This window comes from Corvus hawaiiensis, chromosome 11 (assembly GCF_020740725.1).
Source record: "Corvus hawaiiensis isolate bCorHaw1 chromosome 11, bCorHaw1.pri.cur, whole genome shotgun sequence".
NCBI lineage: Eukaryota > Metazoa > Chordata > Aves > Passeriformes > Corvidae > Corvus > Corvus hawaiiensis.
Genome location: NC_063223.1, coordinates 12,223,833 through 12,239,418, shown reverse-complemented (window position 1 = coordinate 12,239,418; position 15,586 = coordinate 12,223,833). Strand labels below are relative to the sequence as shown.

At 42.5% G+C, this 15,586-nt stretch overlaps 1 protein-coding gene across 3 annotated transcripts in view; it reads left to right on the top strand.

The window, feature by feature from the left end:
* SETD5 (SET domain containing 5) overlaps nt 1-15,586 on the top strand; it is a 65,874-nt gene that overhangs the window by 31,341 nt on the left and 18,947 nt on the right. For all 3 annotated transcript variants that reach the window (XM_048316205.1, XM_048316203.1, XM_048316204.1), the window contains 12 exons: nt 29-87; nt 500-687; nt 1,736-1,774; nt 3,324-3,566; nt 8,595-8,743; nt 9,066-9,183; nt 9,605-9,714; nt 10,000-10,246; nt 10,437-10,517; nt 12,865-13,128; nt 13,956-14,276; nt 14,775-15,017. In XM_048316205.1, coding sequence (XP_048172162.1) covers nt 33-87; nt 500-687; nt 1,736-1,774; nt 3,324-3,566; nt 8,595-8,743; nt 9,066-9,183; nt 9,605-9,714; nt 10,000-10,246; nt 10,437-10,517; nt 12,865-13,128; nt 13,956-14,276; nt 14,775-15,017 — 2,058 coding nt within the window. In that variant the 5' untranslated portion in view covers nt 29-32. The remainder of the gene's footprint in view (nt 1-28; nt 88-499; nt 688-1,735; nt 1,775-3,323; nt 3,567-8,594; nt 8,744-9,065; nt 9,184-9,604; nt 9,715-9,999; nt 10,247-10,436; nt 10,518-12,864; nt 13,129-13,955; nt 14,277-14,774; nt 15,018-15,586) is intronic.

Here is a 15,586-nt window from a genome sequence, read left to right as displayed (position 1 = left end):
GCTTCAATTGTACATTCTCCTTTGGCAGAGGAATGAGCAGGGGGAAGGTGATCAGACTCCGCCGCCGGAAGCAGGACAACGTGTCAGGTGAGTCTGAGGTTGTAATTCTGATAATGGTGACTTTTGTTTTCTTTCTTCAAGACCTTTGTCTTTTGGATGCTGTAATCATCTAACTGTGATCACTGCCCACTAATGTTCTTTGCCTCCCAACCACACTGGGATTTTCTCCTCTCCTTACACTTCACCTCAGTTAGCTCTAGGGAAAATCAGATTATCTTGTGAACAGAAAAGGAAAATTTTCATTAATGCAGTTCTGTGACATACCAGAAGTTTGGAACACTTGTTCCCAGTTCAGGTGGGAAAACAGAGGTGATATAGTTCTCTCAGGGAAGAGTTATGCAGGGGCAGCAAGTTGTCTTGATGAAAATGGACATAAGGGTAAGCTGTGCGTGCTCTCAGGGATGAGAAGCTGTTGCTAACGAAGTGCTTGTCTCTCTAGGCGGGGACAGCAGTGCCACTGAGAGCTGGGATGAAGAACTCTCTCCCTCCACAGTGCTGTACACGGCCACGCAGCACACGCCGACCAGCATCACACTGACCGTCAACCGTGTCCGCAGGAGCAAACCCAAGAAGAGGAAGAGGAGTACAGAAAAGGCTCGCACTGCTCCAAAGGCCAAAAAGATCAAGGTATGTGGAGTGAGATGAGGTTGCTGCAGTTCCTACCAAATGCTGTGCAGTGTTGTTAGGAGCAGGTTGACAAGCTGGCAGTAGACAAGAAACTTTTGTCCTGTCAGGAATTGCTCTTTCTGGTGTAATAATAGGACGCCTTGTATTTGTGACCTGCTCGAGTACGTGGCTGTTGGTTTAAAAATTACCTTGCTGGAACTCCACCCTTATTTCCCAATGCTGTGCATTCATGCTCAGCACTTGGACTCAATTACGTATTTTTTCCTTTTGCTATATTAGGATTTGGGGAAATAGCTTTTGGAGTCTGTCTGTTTGTCGAAAAGGGTCAGTCTGTGTGTGAACACAATGAAAAATGTAGGGAGCATGGTATTTTTTAGCAGGCTTTGTTGAGGAATTTGGGCTGCAGAGCTTCTTGGCACTGTTCTTCGGGGACAGAGATACTGCCTGTTTGGAAAACTATGTAGGTAGTGATGAACATTTGTTGAGGGATGACTTTACTGTCTTGTTTGTGAGGGTTTGGGGACTGAAATAAATTTGGATTGCTTATATTGGAATGCAAGTGTGTGAGCAGCTGGTTCTTTCCCATCATCTGCCAGCTTTACCATGATTTTCCACAGGTTAGGTTTCCCTTGAAGTTCTTCTGGTAGGCACTGATGAAATAAAACACTGGGGGCAGGAGGTGTGTGAGGTCTGGAGGGGTTATTTTTTTGTTGTGAACCAGCTTGATTCTGTTGCTGGACCTTTCTTGTATCAAAGCAAGTGGGGTTAGTTGGGACAGTTCTGGTTTTGATCTTGACATTTGTACTAAGTGTGAGGCAGGCTTTTTCAGTTCAGAAATCCTGGCCATCAAGCTTTTCAGCAGTTTCCACTGGATTTGCATTGCAGAGTCTCTTTTTGTTCAGGTCCATTGTTTCTTGTGTAGGTTTTCCTGTATTTCTTGTCATCTTTTATTAAGGATTGGAGTAAGATTTAGTGTGGTTCTGGGATCCTAATTCTGAGGAAATTTACAATACCTTGTTTTTTCTTTCTCTCCTTGTCTGGGGGACAGGCTTTTCGAGAGGGCTCAAGAAAGTCTCTGAGGATGAAGGTGAGTAGAAATTACAACCCTCTGTGGTGGTGGTGGGGTTTTTTCCTCTTTATTTTGTCCCTCTTTTGGTTTGCCTGGGGAATTTCTGATTGTGGGACCAGCCTTGTAATAAATTCAAACCTTACAATGCACCACAAGGAGGTAGTGGTAGGTGGTACCCTATTCAAAAGGGTATCACAGGAATTGCCCCTTGAACCTTCCATCTGCTTCTGATAGCTTCCAGTAAGATAATGCAATCCAGTTCTGAGAGGTGACTGATTCATGGCACTTGGGAGTGGGGTGTTTGATGTAAGGGATGTAGAACTGGTTGTGGCTGCTCTTTGTGAGGGCAGTTATTGTTTGATTGCATCAAAGCTATTTCAAGCTTGGACATCAAAGTAGTTCACAAGTTTAACGTTGGGAGCCCCTAGCAGTGCTGCCTTGTTTCTACCCACATCCCCTTACTAGGGATGGATGGACATTGTATTTATCTCTGACTTCTTCAATAGTGGTAGGTATGGCCATTGAATAGGAAGGTTATTTGACAAAAAAAGTAGACTTGAACTGTGAGCTGCATTTGTTTCTAGACACACAAGAGGTGCCTTAAGGTTTGCTCAGTTCCACTTGACCCCAGTCCTGTAGCTGGCAGTGGCTGCTAGCAGGTGGCTCAGAGGAAAAAGGACAGTCCTGTGGCATCCCTATGCACCATCTCCATAGTGTGCAAGTGGCTTGAGAGGGTAAAAATGCATGGAAACTCTTGCTGGTTTTAATATATATGATTAAAATAATGACTGCTCTTCATTTGTCCTTGTTACTAAGACCTCAGTGTCATATGTGTCTCAGTGCTTTATGAAGCCAGTTGAGTTACTGAGCTCTGGAGTATTTGTTGAACTACTTCAACTACTGTCAATTAAAGAATGAAGCTTAAGTGTTTTTCTTTCTACCAGCTTCTGTTTTCCCCTCCTTTACAAGACAGCCTAAACGGATTACCTGATTTTGCCCTCTCTTCTTTACTCTGCTTAGGACTTGCAGTTTTAACCCTCTGGGTATTAGCTTATGCTCTACATTCAGTTTCTTGAAACTCTGGTGACCATTTAGCTAGAAGGTTCAGGACTATTTTTGGATCAGTCACTGCAAAGATTGAGATGCAGTCAGCATCATCTAGCATTATGTTGGCCATGAGTGGGTTGACAGTAGGACAAGCCTGCAGGAAATTTATTTGCCTTCGTGTATTCCATGCCTTTGCTTTTTTAATGTACTTGATTATTTTTCCAAAGTGGCATAATTTTTTTTTCTGGCCATATACTAGCCTAATTTTATTTTCTGTAGTAGTGCCAAGTTCCAACTTCCAAGAGGTCTTAATTCTGCATGAAATCTCGGTAGATTCCTAAGTGACACTCTTGTACAGTGTTCTGGAGGGTGCAGATGCTGAAAAATGTGTCCTCATAACCAACACTTAAATAGCTTGGAACAGATTTGCCTTTTTTTGTAGCATATTCATGTGCTTGGAGCACTGTGGATAGGTTTTCCTGCTGTGTACTATCCATTCATTCTTTGCTGTTTTGTGCAGAATTCCCCTTCTGAAGCACATGCCTTGGATGAAAACACAGCTGAAGGGTGGGAGAATCGGATACGCCTCTGGACGGACCAGTATGAGGAAGCCTTCACGAACCAGTACAGTGCTGATGTGCAGAACTTGCTGGAGCGTCACCTAAACTCTAATAAAGACTATGTGGGCAAAACTGCTATGCTGGACACAATCAACAAAACAGAACTGGCCTGCAATAATACTGTTATTGGGTCCCAGATGCAGGTAAGAACCAGCAGGACAGAGGTGGAGTAGGTCAGGGCATGGGTGAGCAGTATCCTAGCTCAGACCAATAGGCACAGGTTTGATACACAGTGAATCAGAAATTCTGCCAGTACAGAGATTGATTCACAAATAACTTGCATTAGACCAAATCAGTGTTGCTAAGTTGGGGATATTTTGCACAGTTCTGTGATGTGGTTAACTGTTATTTTACCATAAATACTTTGATCACTGAACGGCCTGAGGTGGAACCAGATCTGTCACTTGCTGAAGACAGGAAATTTCCTGATTTCCACCTCAGTTTTCCAGTCCCCTTTATTTTTTATTTTATTTCTTCACTCGTGTGGAAGGCTACTTTAAAGAACCTTTCAACATTATTTCAGTATTTTGGATTATTTGGACTCTGGTAACTTCCAAAAACTGTACAACTACAGCTGATTTTAGGAAACTGACTCTCTCCCTAACTTTCCAGCAATGAGCAATGGTTGGTGTCTTGCTATCTTTATGGAGTGCATGTAAACAAGCAGAAACAGGAAAACAATGTGTTTGTGTGGTGTATGTCCTCCCCACTAATACTCTTCTTATCTATTGTTTCATCTTATCTGTGCTTTATTGAACATAGCATTGAACACAGCATTCCTGCACAGTTCAGGCTTTTCTGGGCCTTCCTTGTCCAGGAGAATGGAGATAGGTGTATCTGAAAGGGTGGGCTGCAGAAGAGAAGTGGGGCACTTCTTCTGTAGAAAGGGACCAAAGTCAGAAACCTGAATATCAGGTGTATGTTTGTGCTTGAATCATTCTTGTTTATGTCAACTGACTCAGTGAAGTTCATGTGCTCCCTCCCACCTTTCCCTCTGCTTTCACTTCAGGCAGAGCACAGATCTTGCCAGTAAGGGAGAGTGCAGAAGGAGGACTTTGGACCAAACTTTCTTCCATTCTTGCCTCTGGTTCTGCAATAAATAGGATTTCTTGGGGGGGTTGGGGAGAAACACTTCCTGCTGGCTATGTGAGTAGCCTTTCTAAAGAGAGAAGCTGAGGAAACACAGAGAAGAAAAAGTTCTACTCCTCTAGAAATCTTAGTGTTTTTTGAGACTAAATGTAACCAATTCTGTCTGCTTCACATGGCTTTTAGGAAAAGTCCTGAAACAAGTAATAAAACACATGCTGTTTCTTGATGTGTGTACAGCAGGACACAAGACTATAGAAGATACCATGCATAAATGTGCTTGTTCTTTTCATGCTCTCTCAGCCTCTCCCATCTCAGTACAGACATAGGTTTTCCCATAGGAAAATGTGGCTAGCATTCCAAATCAGAAGACTCCAAAGGTGATACATCCCAAAGAAACAAAAAGGTAGAAACTTGGAAAACTTCACAGTGAGCTGCAGTTACTGTAAACAAGCTGTTGGTAGGTCCTATCATTGCACATGCTGGGAAGGTATCAAGGGACTTTGCAGTTTCATGGTTTCTCTTGGACACTGAGGAAAGACCAGGTGGCTGTCCTGGGTTGCTGCTTATCAGCTCCTATGTCCGGTTATCTCTGTTCAGGAGGTGGCTGTGGAGTGTTGTGAGGAGGGCACCTGCATAGGTGTGGAGCACATGCTCTCATGCACTGCATTCTACTTTTGTTTCACTCATTTGTCTCATCTTTGGCAAGCAAACTGAGAAGGCTTCTTGGTTTGCATCAGTTGTCTCTTAACTAGGTATCATTATTGAACATAAAAGTAGCTTTTCTGTGAGATAAGGGAAAATAGGTACTTTGAGCTAGAAAAAAGTCAGGAGGCTGTGCTAATATGCAGTTGGCAGCTGTGTAGAAGTGTTGTCGCTGCTTTCTTTGGCCATGAAGATTCTGGAGACAGGAGAAAGGAATAAAAATAATGTTTTATATGCCCTGCATACTCATATATATACCTGCATAACAGTTGAGAGAGTTGTTTGACTTAGGTCAACAGTGATGCAAGTATATTCTTAAAAGAGATTGAGATGTGCCCTAAAAGCTTTCTTGAACCAGGAAGAGTTACACATGGAGAATATGGGATTTTGGTCCTTGGACTATTTTGGATAAGACAAGAGGAAATGGTCTCAAGTTTTGCACCAGGGTAGGTTTACACTAGCTATTAGGAAATTATTTTTACAAGGGTTACCAAACTGGAACAGGCTGCCCAGGGAAGTGGTGGAGTCACTATTCCTGGAGATGTTTAAAAAACTTGTGGATGTGGCACTGAGGGATACGGGTTAGTGATGGACTGGACAGTGGTGGGTTAACAATTGAACTCAATCTTAGAGGGCTTTTCTAACCTCAATGATTCTGTGATTTTATGATAAACCAGTTTTCAGCTGTCCTCATGATGCAAAGGGAAAGTTGTGAAAATATGAAGCTGTTTAGTGGTATGAATAAAATCATCTTAGTCCTGGCTACTGCCAGCTGCTCAACAAACTGAAAGCTGTGAATCACTTTCCTGACTGTTGTTGCCAAACCAAACCCAGGGTTAGTATTTGCCCTTTGTTGCCTCTGATACTTGCTGACTTGAGCTCAAACCCCTGATTGATTTCACATTCTGAAGTGAAGAGCGAAAGGGCCTTTATAAAATAAAGCCACTGAGTATTATGCAGATGTTGCTCTGCAAATATATCAGAACAGTTTTGGCTGATTAGCAGTCAGCAGTCCCTAGCCTATGACATGAATAAAATCATTTGTTCTTTTCACACATGAAAGCATGGCAGCTAATCTACTTCATATTTCTAAATTCAGAGAACGAAAATAAGCTGAGCTGTGTCTTACCAGAAGAGCTATGAGATCATTCCTATTTCACCAAACTCAGATAAATAAGTTGTGCAGATGCAGAGCTTCTCTTTCCTGCATGGACTTTCTCCTCCTCTGACCACCCCACCTTATCCCACATGTATTCCCCAAGCTGTTTTCTGGCATGAGGTGAAGTGTAATACAAGTCAGTCATGAGGCAAAGGTGAGAGTGAAGGCTACCAGACATGAACTTGCACCTCTGAAAAGTACGATGTCATTGATATTCTTGGTATTGATAGAGTAATAGAACAGTTTAGGTTGAGAGGAACCACTGAAGGTCATCTGGTCCAACCCTCCTGTGTAGGGCCTAGGTGAGAAAGTATAAAAACAAATCAGTGATAGTATAGAAACAGAATTATTCAGCTGGAGGCACACTGGATCCTAATTCATCTAATAACTTCAGATACTTTCTTCTTATCTCCTGTCATACACTAGGAAATCTGGTCCTATTTATTTATTCTTTGTTGCCACAGTTGGAAAGTACAAAGTGCTAAAAATAATTTAGCTGCTACTCCGTGGTGTAAACAGTCTTACCCTACAGTTCACTCATGTCATGGGTTTGTTGATCAGAAATCAGGACCAGCAGTGCGGCTTCTTAGTCTGGAAATAACATGTTTCTGTTATGCCACTTGAGTGGACTTGGGGAATCCTCTGTGAGCTCCTGTCAGGACCCAAGACCTGAAGAGATGAACGCCCTGCAAGGCTCTTCAGAATCTCCAGTACATATATGCAGGTTTTCCCAACTGCTGGCAGATAGAGTGGTATAAGAGAGATAAACCCCATAGGCATGACACCTGTAGCACTGGATGTATCTCAGGAGGAGCTCTGGACCACTACTCCCATCTGAATAGGTTTCAAATGAATACTTTTATAAAGCTGTCTTTATCCTGGATCTGAGTAAGAGAAGTCAACAAATAGATCTTACTTTACTGGCTCATCCAGGATCTGCAGTGTAATGTCATATTGAAACAACAAAAGTAATTTTCCTGAAGAGGTTGTATACAGAGGAGATGTAAGATCACAATCAGAAGAAAGGGTTAAAAAGATCTGTGGTTCAGTATTTTCATGTGGTCAGTACAAGGGTTTTGCTGGGTTCTCAGTGCTGAGTGCTGCCTTAAGGCGTTAACTTTTATTTTCGTTGTGTGTTCTGTCATTGTTCAGGCTGAGCCCCTTGAACTAATTTTTATCCATTTCAGCAGAGTGCTCAGTAGCTGTTTCTAATGAGAGCTCTCTCAGGAAAAGTTGGGAACTTGATTTTAGTAAAATTTTGTGGTTTACTCCTAATTTAGATACATGACGGTCGTTACTACTGAAGTCAGAACACTTATGCTTCAATTCACTCTGGAAAAGTATCAAAACTGTGCCCTTATGAGCAGTGAATAGAATGCTTAGGAAGGAACAGGCACAGAAGTGGTGGCAAGGCAGCCAGTCATCTTCACATAATCTTTGCTTGCACAGAAGTTCAATTTTTTAAGTAAGAAAAGTACTTTGTTTTTATGGAATAAGTCTTTCCTCTGCCCTAGTGCTTATAATATCCCTTCCATTATTCCATAAAATTTGTCATATTTGGATGTCTGCGCTTAAAGAATATTGTGGTTTCATACTGTCAAGACACATTGTTGTGAAAATCCATTGTAATAGAGCTGTAGACTTTAACATGAGGATGTTTCAACAAACTGTCACTACTTCATTAAAAATTTATTTCTTAGTGTTAAAAAAAATTAAAAATCAACAGCACTAGCTGAGCAGAGAGATGTAGAGAAGTTTCTGGATGGAGGTGGAAATTGCCAGCTTAAGTCTTTGGCCTGTTTGCTGGAATTTACCATCCTCTGCAGAAGGAAAAGCTTGCATTTTTTTCTCTGAATGTGTGACAACCCACAATTTAGGGAAGATCTGAATTATTCTGGCTGTGAAAGTTGCCATAATTGCAGAGCAATTCCCAGTTAGTAGCAAGTGACAGGTCTGGTTATGCCTCCTAGCTGCGAGATTGAAATAGTCTGATAGATTTGTCAGACTACTGTTGAAGGAAGGGAATAAATACTGTTTGCTTTTGATAAATATTATCAAGGTTATTGGTCGTTCCTAAATTGTTACAGAATAGACTAGATATTCACCTGGCGGATTTTCTGTGTTGCTATTAGAATATTTTTTCTTTCTATGTAGGTAAAATATTCTTCATGAGTTAGAGGCCTCTGGTTCAAGTTCTCTTTTGCTCTGGTTTTTGTTACAGCTGCAGCTGGGAAGGGTGACTCGGGTTCAGAAGCACCGGAAGATCTTGAGGGCAGCAAGAGACTTGGCACTAGATACCCTTATAATTGAGTATCGAGGAAAGGTTATGTTACGACAGCAATTCGAGGTCAATGGGCATTTCTTCAAAAAGTAAGAGTACTATGAAATGATTGGTATGAGAGCATCGTGGCACAGAGAGACTAGTGTCTCTATGGGATAATGCTCGCTTACAGGTTCCTGTCAGCTATGCCATCCATAGAAATGGGAAATCAAAAATATCACCTCAGCTTGATGCTCTGATTATGGATCAAACCCTCTGAAATAGATCTCTTAAACTGATGGAAGTACATAAGCCCCCAGAGCAATAGTGCTGATGGAAGTGCTGCTTCTAAATGAAGTGAGGCATACCTGTTAACAACAGTGCTGTAGGAATTGGCTATTTTGGGATTGAGATGTTCTGTTGCTTCTCCAGGCCATATCCCTTTGTGCTGTTCTACTCCAAGTTCAATGGCGTTGAGATGTGTGTTGATGCCCGCACCTTTGGTAATGATGCCAGGTTCATCAGGCGGTCCTGCACTCCAAACGCAGAGGTAAATTCTCTCTCCATCATCACTGTAATTGCAAATACATGTTTTACATAAGCTTAGCACTTTCCCTAACTTAAAATGCCCTAAATGTGGTAAATTCTCTGTGTCTCTTGCTTGTTTGATGGTTTATACTTGGAATATGAGAAGGTTTGGGAACATGAGGGAGGTTTTTTTTGGAAGAGAAAGATTTCTTTTATGTCTTTCCTTTGGCTGCACAGTAGTACTGAGGGTAAGCAGGTGGTGGTAGTTGTAAGTGGAAAAGCACAGGATGAGACGAGCAGTGAAGCAGGCTTCTCCCTATGGAGAATTTGGGATAATTATTCGTAGAGTAGGTAAGAGCTACTTTGCAAAAGGAGGCTTCTGTCTCAGAAGTAGGAAATGCAACCTGTGGAGACATCAGTTTCTTTCTACTTTGTTTAACAAGGTTCGTCATGTGATTGCTGATGGGATGATCCACCTGTGCATCTACGCTGTTGCCACCATTGCCAAGGACACAGAGGTTACCATCGCCTTTGACTATGAGTACAACATCTGGTGAGTCCTTCACCTCGCCCGGGAGCTCTCCACTGCCCTCCTGGACTGGACATCTTCCTCCAGCCCTTTCCTCGCATTCTACATATTGCTCCGTTTTCTACTGAATTGCATTTCCCGGCTATTCTGTCCAGTTCTGCTGGCATATTCTACAATAGAAGCCATAAGGTAGCCTGCTGTCCTTGCTTTGGCACGTGGTGAGATGTTTAGTAGGAGATGTATTGAATGTCTCTGTGCAAGGGTTGAGAAATGAAGAGTGACACAAATTATGTTTGTGTTTTGGAGCAGCAATTATAAAGTGGACTGTGCGTGTCACAAGGGAAACCGGAATTGCCCTGTGCAGAAACGTAGCCCAAATGCTGCAGAACACCTACCTCCACCTGTTTTAGGCACACTGATTGGGGCAGAAACACGCCGGCGAAAGGCCCGTCGAAAGGAGCTAGAAATGGAACAGCAGAGCATTGCATCGGATGAGAACAGCAGTCAACAGACTGAGGAAGTTCCTGAGGGACCTGCAGCAGTCAGTGACAATGAGGTAAAACCTTTGCCCCCTTGTTATATATGTTACCGTTCAGTGCTGCAAGAGTCTGATCCAATAGCATTGGAAACTTCAGAACAGAAACTGCAGGAAGCCTCTTTTTAAACCTTTAGCACCTTAAATTACGACAGAAATCTTGGTAACCTTGAAACAGTATGGGGTTAATAAATCTGGGTTTCTCTCTCAGGTGCCAGAGAAGGAGGAGAAACAAGAAGGGGAGAAAGAGGAGCCTGTAGATGAACAGGGAGCCTTGGTCCACAGCCGACGGGCAAGTACCTCTCTCTATCTGGGTATCACCCCCCTTAGGACTTGCTTTATGCAGTGACCAACAGGTCCAGTTGGTTATTTCACTTGTTTGAACGCAAATCCCAACTGTTAGTGATCTTCAGTAATTTGATTAACAACAGCAAAAAAAAAAGGTGGGCAGGTGGGTAAAAAACCACGCAGGTTGACTCCACGTCACAGATTTCTGTTAGGGTGCTGAAGATTAGGAGATACACTATAGATTTGTTTCTTGAGTGAAAGGTTTAACTGTTACTTTCAGGGCTGTTCTGTAGTCTAAAACACTTTTAGCAAAACCATCAGCACCACATTACAAAAAGGTAATTGCACCTTTTTTATGTTCTTGCTGCCCTTCCTTATTGCCAGTACAAGAATTTATGGCACTATATAGAACCATACCATAGGGAAGGGGCTTTCAAAGGTCACCTAGTCCTACCCCGCTGCAGTGAGCAGGGATATCTTCAATTCAGTCATACCATGAACCAAAACCTGATTTTTCTTAAAACTTCATCATTTTTGCTGGGTTAGGTTTGTAAACAGGTATCTGTTCTGTGTATGGTGTCATAAACACGTTGCCATGTGGGGAAAAGGGTATGATTAGTTGCAAAACTCAGTAAGAGGGGTAGACCACTAACAGTACTATTGGCACTTACTTAGGAAATCTCTCTGTTTTGAAATTATTGTTGTCTTAAGCAGTCCTCTTGATCAAAATATATCTTAGTGCTCTGGGATCATTGATGGTATAGTCCTTTTTCAGCCTTCATCTTTACTGAGTAGAGCTGGTGGTTTTTTTCTTGTGTTGCATATGGCCCCTGGGATTGCTGCCTGGATTAGAATGTTTTATGCATGTGAATGGAGCTGGTTTGGCTCTTAATTCATTAATTTAAATAAACAAGAGAAAAATCCAAACAAAAATGCAAATACACAATTAAAACAACCAACCAACCAGAAACCCAAGGAAGAAAAATAGAAAAATTGCTCCCATCCTTTTGCCAGCCAACAAAAGTATTAGAGCTAGGAATTCCATGTTTTTCTTTGATATCATAATCACCTGTCTTCCTCTAATCGGAGATAGGGATCTTCCAAGTGTAAATTTCCTGAGAATGCTTTAAATGTTAAGGTAGTGCAGCAACTTGCACAGCCAAGGGCCATCCAGTGGAGAGACCCTTGGATTATCGGATGGTTTTTAGAACAGATGAGATAAAGCAGTCAGTTTCCACTGAAATTTGAATGACGGCAGTCATCCATCAGATTGGACTTAAAGCTTGGAGGGAAGATTTCATTTTAATGCAGGGAGGTTGATCTCTTCTTGGGACAGAATAGTCTAAGCGAAGCGTTAGTTTCCCATCAGCCTGTAAGCCCAGTTACTGTAGGTTGCACCAGTTAATCTGCTTTAATGCGATTCAGTTTTCTATATTTGGCACCAGGTAAATACACGTATCTATGGTTTCCTCAGTCTCTCTTCGTGTGTGTGTGTGTGTGTGTGTGTGTGTTTGTAGTGTTTTTTAACAGAAAACTGTCTAGGCCAGGCTGTGGGCTCCAAGATACTTTCTCCATGACAAATCTCAGAAGACGCTTGACCCCACTTCTTAAAACCCACTTGATTCTTGCCAGTCACTGCAAAATTATTGTACTGGGCTTTTTACATGCATAATTACCAATTATTTCTGCCACAGCCAGGTGATAAGATTTCCTGTCCTTTTTGTTTACCTAATAAATGGACTTGTTTTCCCTCTCTATTCTCTCATGTTCTGTTTTTCTTATCCACTATGTAAGCTGCTTAGACCAAAGCTTTTATTTTTGAGCTGGGTCACCTTCTGATAGTCTTGCTGGGAAATGAATGCATTTGGAACATTTTAATCAGTTTATGTGGTGTATTACACTTGCTGCAAATTACTGAACCACTAACTTCTGTTGCCTTGGCTTCTGTTTTGTTCTAACGTTTGGTCATTAGCAAGTAGCTCTCTTTGTTTCCAAGTCATCTCTTCACTCTACTTATGCTTTCTTACGGTTTTTAGTTCTTCAAAATTATGCATTTCCTTGTGGCTGTTTTATAAATATAACTTCAGTAGTATCTAAGTGGTCCTATTTAAGAACAAAGTCGAGTTCTTCTACTTGAGCTACAAACACACGATTATGTTGTTGTTATTCTGGGAAATTTGCCATATTGAAAAATGCAAATAACTGATAAGAACTGCTTCTCTCTGTCCTCTGTCTGGCTTTTGTCATTGCTGTTTGGCAGTTGTTCTCCTTGTGCTGCTTCCCATATCTGTTCTTGCCTTGTTTATGTGCATAATTCACCATGCTTACTTCAATTTACCCTTGTGTTGTAGTCCCGGGAAGACAGGAAGGTAGAAGCCATCATGCACATGTTTGAGAACTTAGAAAAGAGAAAGAGGAGACGAGAGCAACCATCAGACCGTAACAGCACTGATGCTGAAATCAACGTCAATTCTGAAGTTCCTGAGCTGGAAGAAGTAAAAGCAGAGACTCCTGAAACTGAAGATGGAAGTTCAGCACTGAGTGCTCCTCCTCCTCCTGTTTCTAACAGTACCAGCAGTACTGGGGTGAACACACGACGGTCCTCACAAGTAGCGGTAAGATGAACTGTTTGCTATCTTGTACAAAGCTCAGATACAGCATTTCTGATCATAAGATTGTTCAGGTGAGGAGGAGCTTCATGGGCTCTCTAGTCCATTCTGAGTCAGGTTGGGACAGCTCTGAAGCTAGACCAGGCTGGCCAGCGTTTTACCCAGTCTTGTCTTGAAAACCTCTAGGGATGGAGATTGCACCTCTTCCAATTCATGACTGTTAGGTTGAAAAAAATTTGCCATGTATCCAGTCTGAACCTCTCATTTCAGTGTATGTCCATTGATGCACCACTGCATCTTCTTAGAGGCTTCAGGCTGTTTATAGGACGACTGTTGTTACATACCCCTCAGTCCTCTGTGGACTGAACAAGCCCAGTTCCTTCTCCAGGTGAACCCCTTTTATACTGGTGTGAGCTTAAGTTGGATGTGTAAGTGCAGTGATGGAAAGTTCTTTTCTTTTTGTTTGGGTTTTTTTTGACCCAGTCTACTTTGGATGCATGTGTTCCCATTTTATGGCAGGGTGCAGACACTTGCCTGGAATGCTCCATGTCAGCTCAGGTCAGGAATGAGAGCAGTTACCTTGAGACAGGCAGCAAGTTTCCTATTGCTGCTTTCTTCCTAAAGACCCATGTTCTGTCCTTTAAGAACGCAGAAGACAAAACGATAATGTGCCAGTGTTGAAGGGTCCCCAAGACCATCTTATGAACCAACAGAGTCCAACAAGATTTTGAGAGTCAGGTAGTGTCAATAAATAAATCTCAATTCTTGATCCTGTATGCAGAGAAAAGGAATACTCTTAGAGGTGCTCAGACTAATGACAGTTTATTTTGTAGGATGCTGTCCCTGACAAAACAGTGACTAAGCCAGCTCCAGCAAAACCCTCCAGGCCCCGACCAAAAAGTCGCTTCTCTCGATACCGGACCAGTTCAGCACAAAGACTGAGAAGGCAGAAACAAGCCAGTTCCCAGCAAGCTGAACTCGCACAGGCTGTGCCAGAGGAAGGAAGCACTGCCAGCTTGGTAACCACAACAGATGTCAGCACTGTGGAAGGGCCAGGAGAAGGCAGACAGTTGACAGGATCTGACCCGACTGCTATCCTGGCTACAGGATCCCAGTCTAATCGAGCTGCAGTAAAGTACCCCAAAACAAAAAAGGTAAATATGAGCAAGTGCTCAAAGTAAGGATGGCAGAGTGGCAAATACTCATTTAGGATGCAGCAAAGAGGTTAACTCTCAGCTTAGAATTGAAGACCAAGAGGGAACGTGACTGCAACTGTCACGTACAAGCTAGGATAAACTTGGAAAGGAGGAAAAATTGCAGAAGCTAGCAGGCAGCTGCCACATAACTGGGCATAAATTAGCTATTAATACATTTAGTTTTGTGTCTAGAAACTAGTTTTGAACAGAGTGATCAAAACAGAGTTTTTGGAGAATCTTCTACTAAGATGACTGGAGCATAAAATCGAGCTACAACATTGGGTTGTCTCCAACAGGTGAGAATTGGGTTTGGCACAGGAAGTCCTTCCTGTTGAGACAGAGGGGGGTTTTAGCAGGTGGGCTGACCTGAGCATTGCTTCCCATACACCACTGTGCCGTACTTCCTTTCTTCTCCACCTGTGCTGGTTGCACTGATGTGTGTGTTTCCTCCTTTAGTACCTTGTTACGGAATGGCTGAACGACAAGGCAGAAAAGCAGGAGTGTCCAATTGAGTGTCCTCTGCGCATTACTACAGACCCAACAGTTCTGGCAACTACCCTGAATATGTTGCCAGGTCTCGTGCACTCCCCGCTGATTTGTACCACACCTAAACACTACATTCGCTTTGGTTCACCTTTCAACCCTGAGAGACGTCGAAGGCCCTTTCTGTTGGATGGCATTTACAGCTCCTGTAAGAAGGTATGTTTGCTCATGTCTTACCTTCACACGATGTATACTCACCTTACTGGCTTCCTCGTAAAGTTGTTGTGTCCTTTTGGAGTTTATCTCAATGTATTCCTGCTGAGCTGGTGTGTTGAGGCAGTGTCCAGGCTATGACTGCTGACCTCCTTGCCAGAGTTCAGTTTTCATCTTTGCCTTTTGCCATGGTAGAACAGCTGTTCTGTGACTGCCCTTTTAGAAACATGTACTTTCAGATCTGCAGCAGCTGTTTATTATCCAGCATACACAATTCAAAGAATGTTGATTGCTGCCCTTAGAAAGTTTTATGTTATTACTTTCACAGTCAGAGGATGGTTGGCATTGTGAGGATAGGACAGTGTTGCAGAGGACCTCAAGAATCCAGTGCCTCAGTTATGATCCGTTGTCTTTGGAGAGCCTTTGTGGTTGAAAGGCTCTCCAAAGTTTGCCTGTTCACAAGAACAAGTCCACAGCTCTTTGTTCGGGATCATAAGCTGCCTGTCTACAACAGATACTTGAGGCCATGCAGGAAGCCTGAACCAGGCCCAGCTAAGGATTTAGTTCTCCAG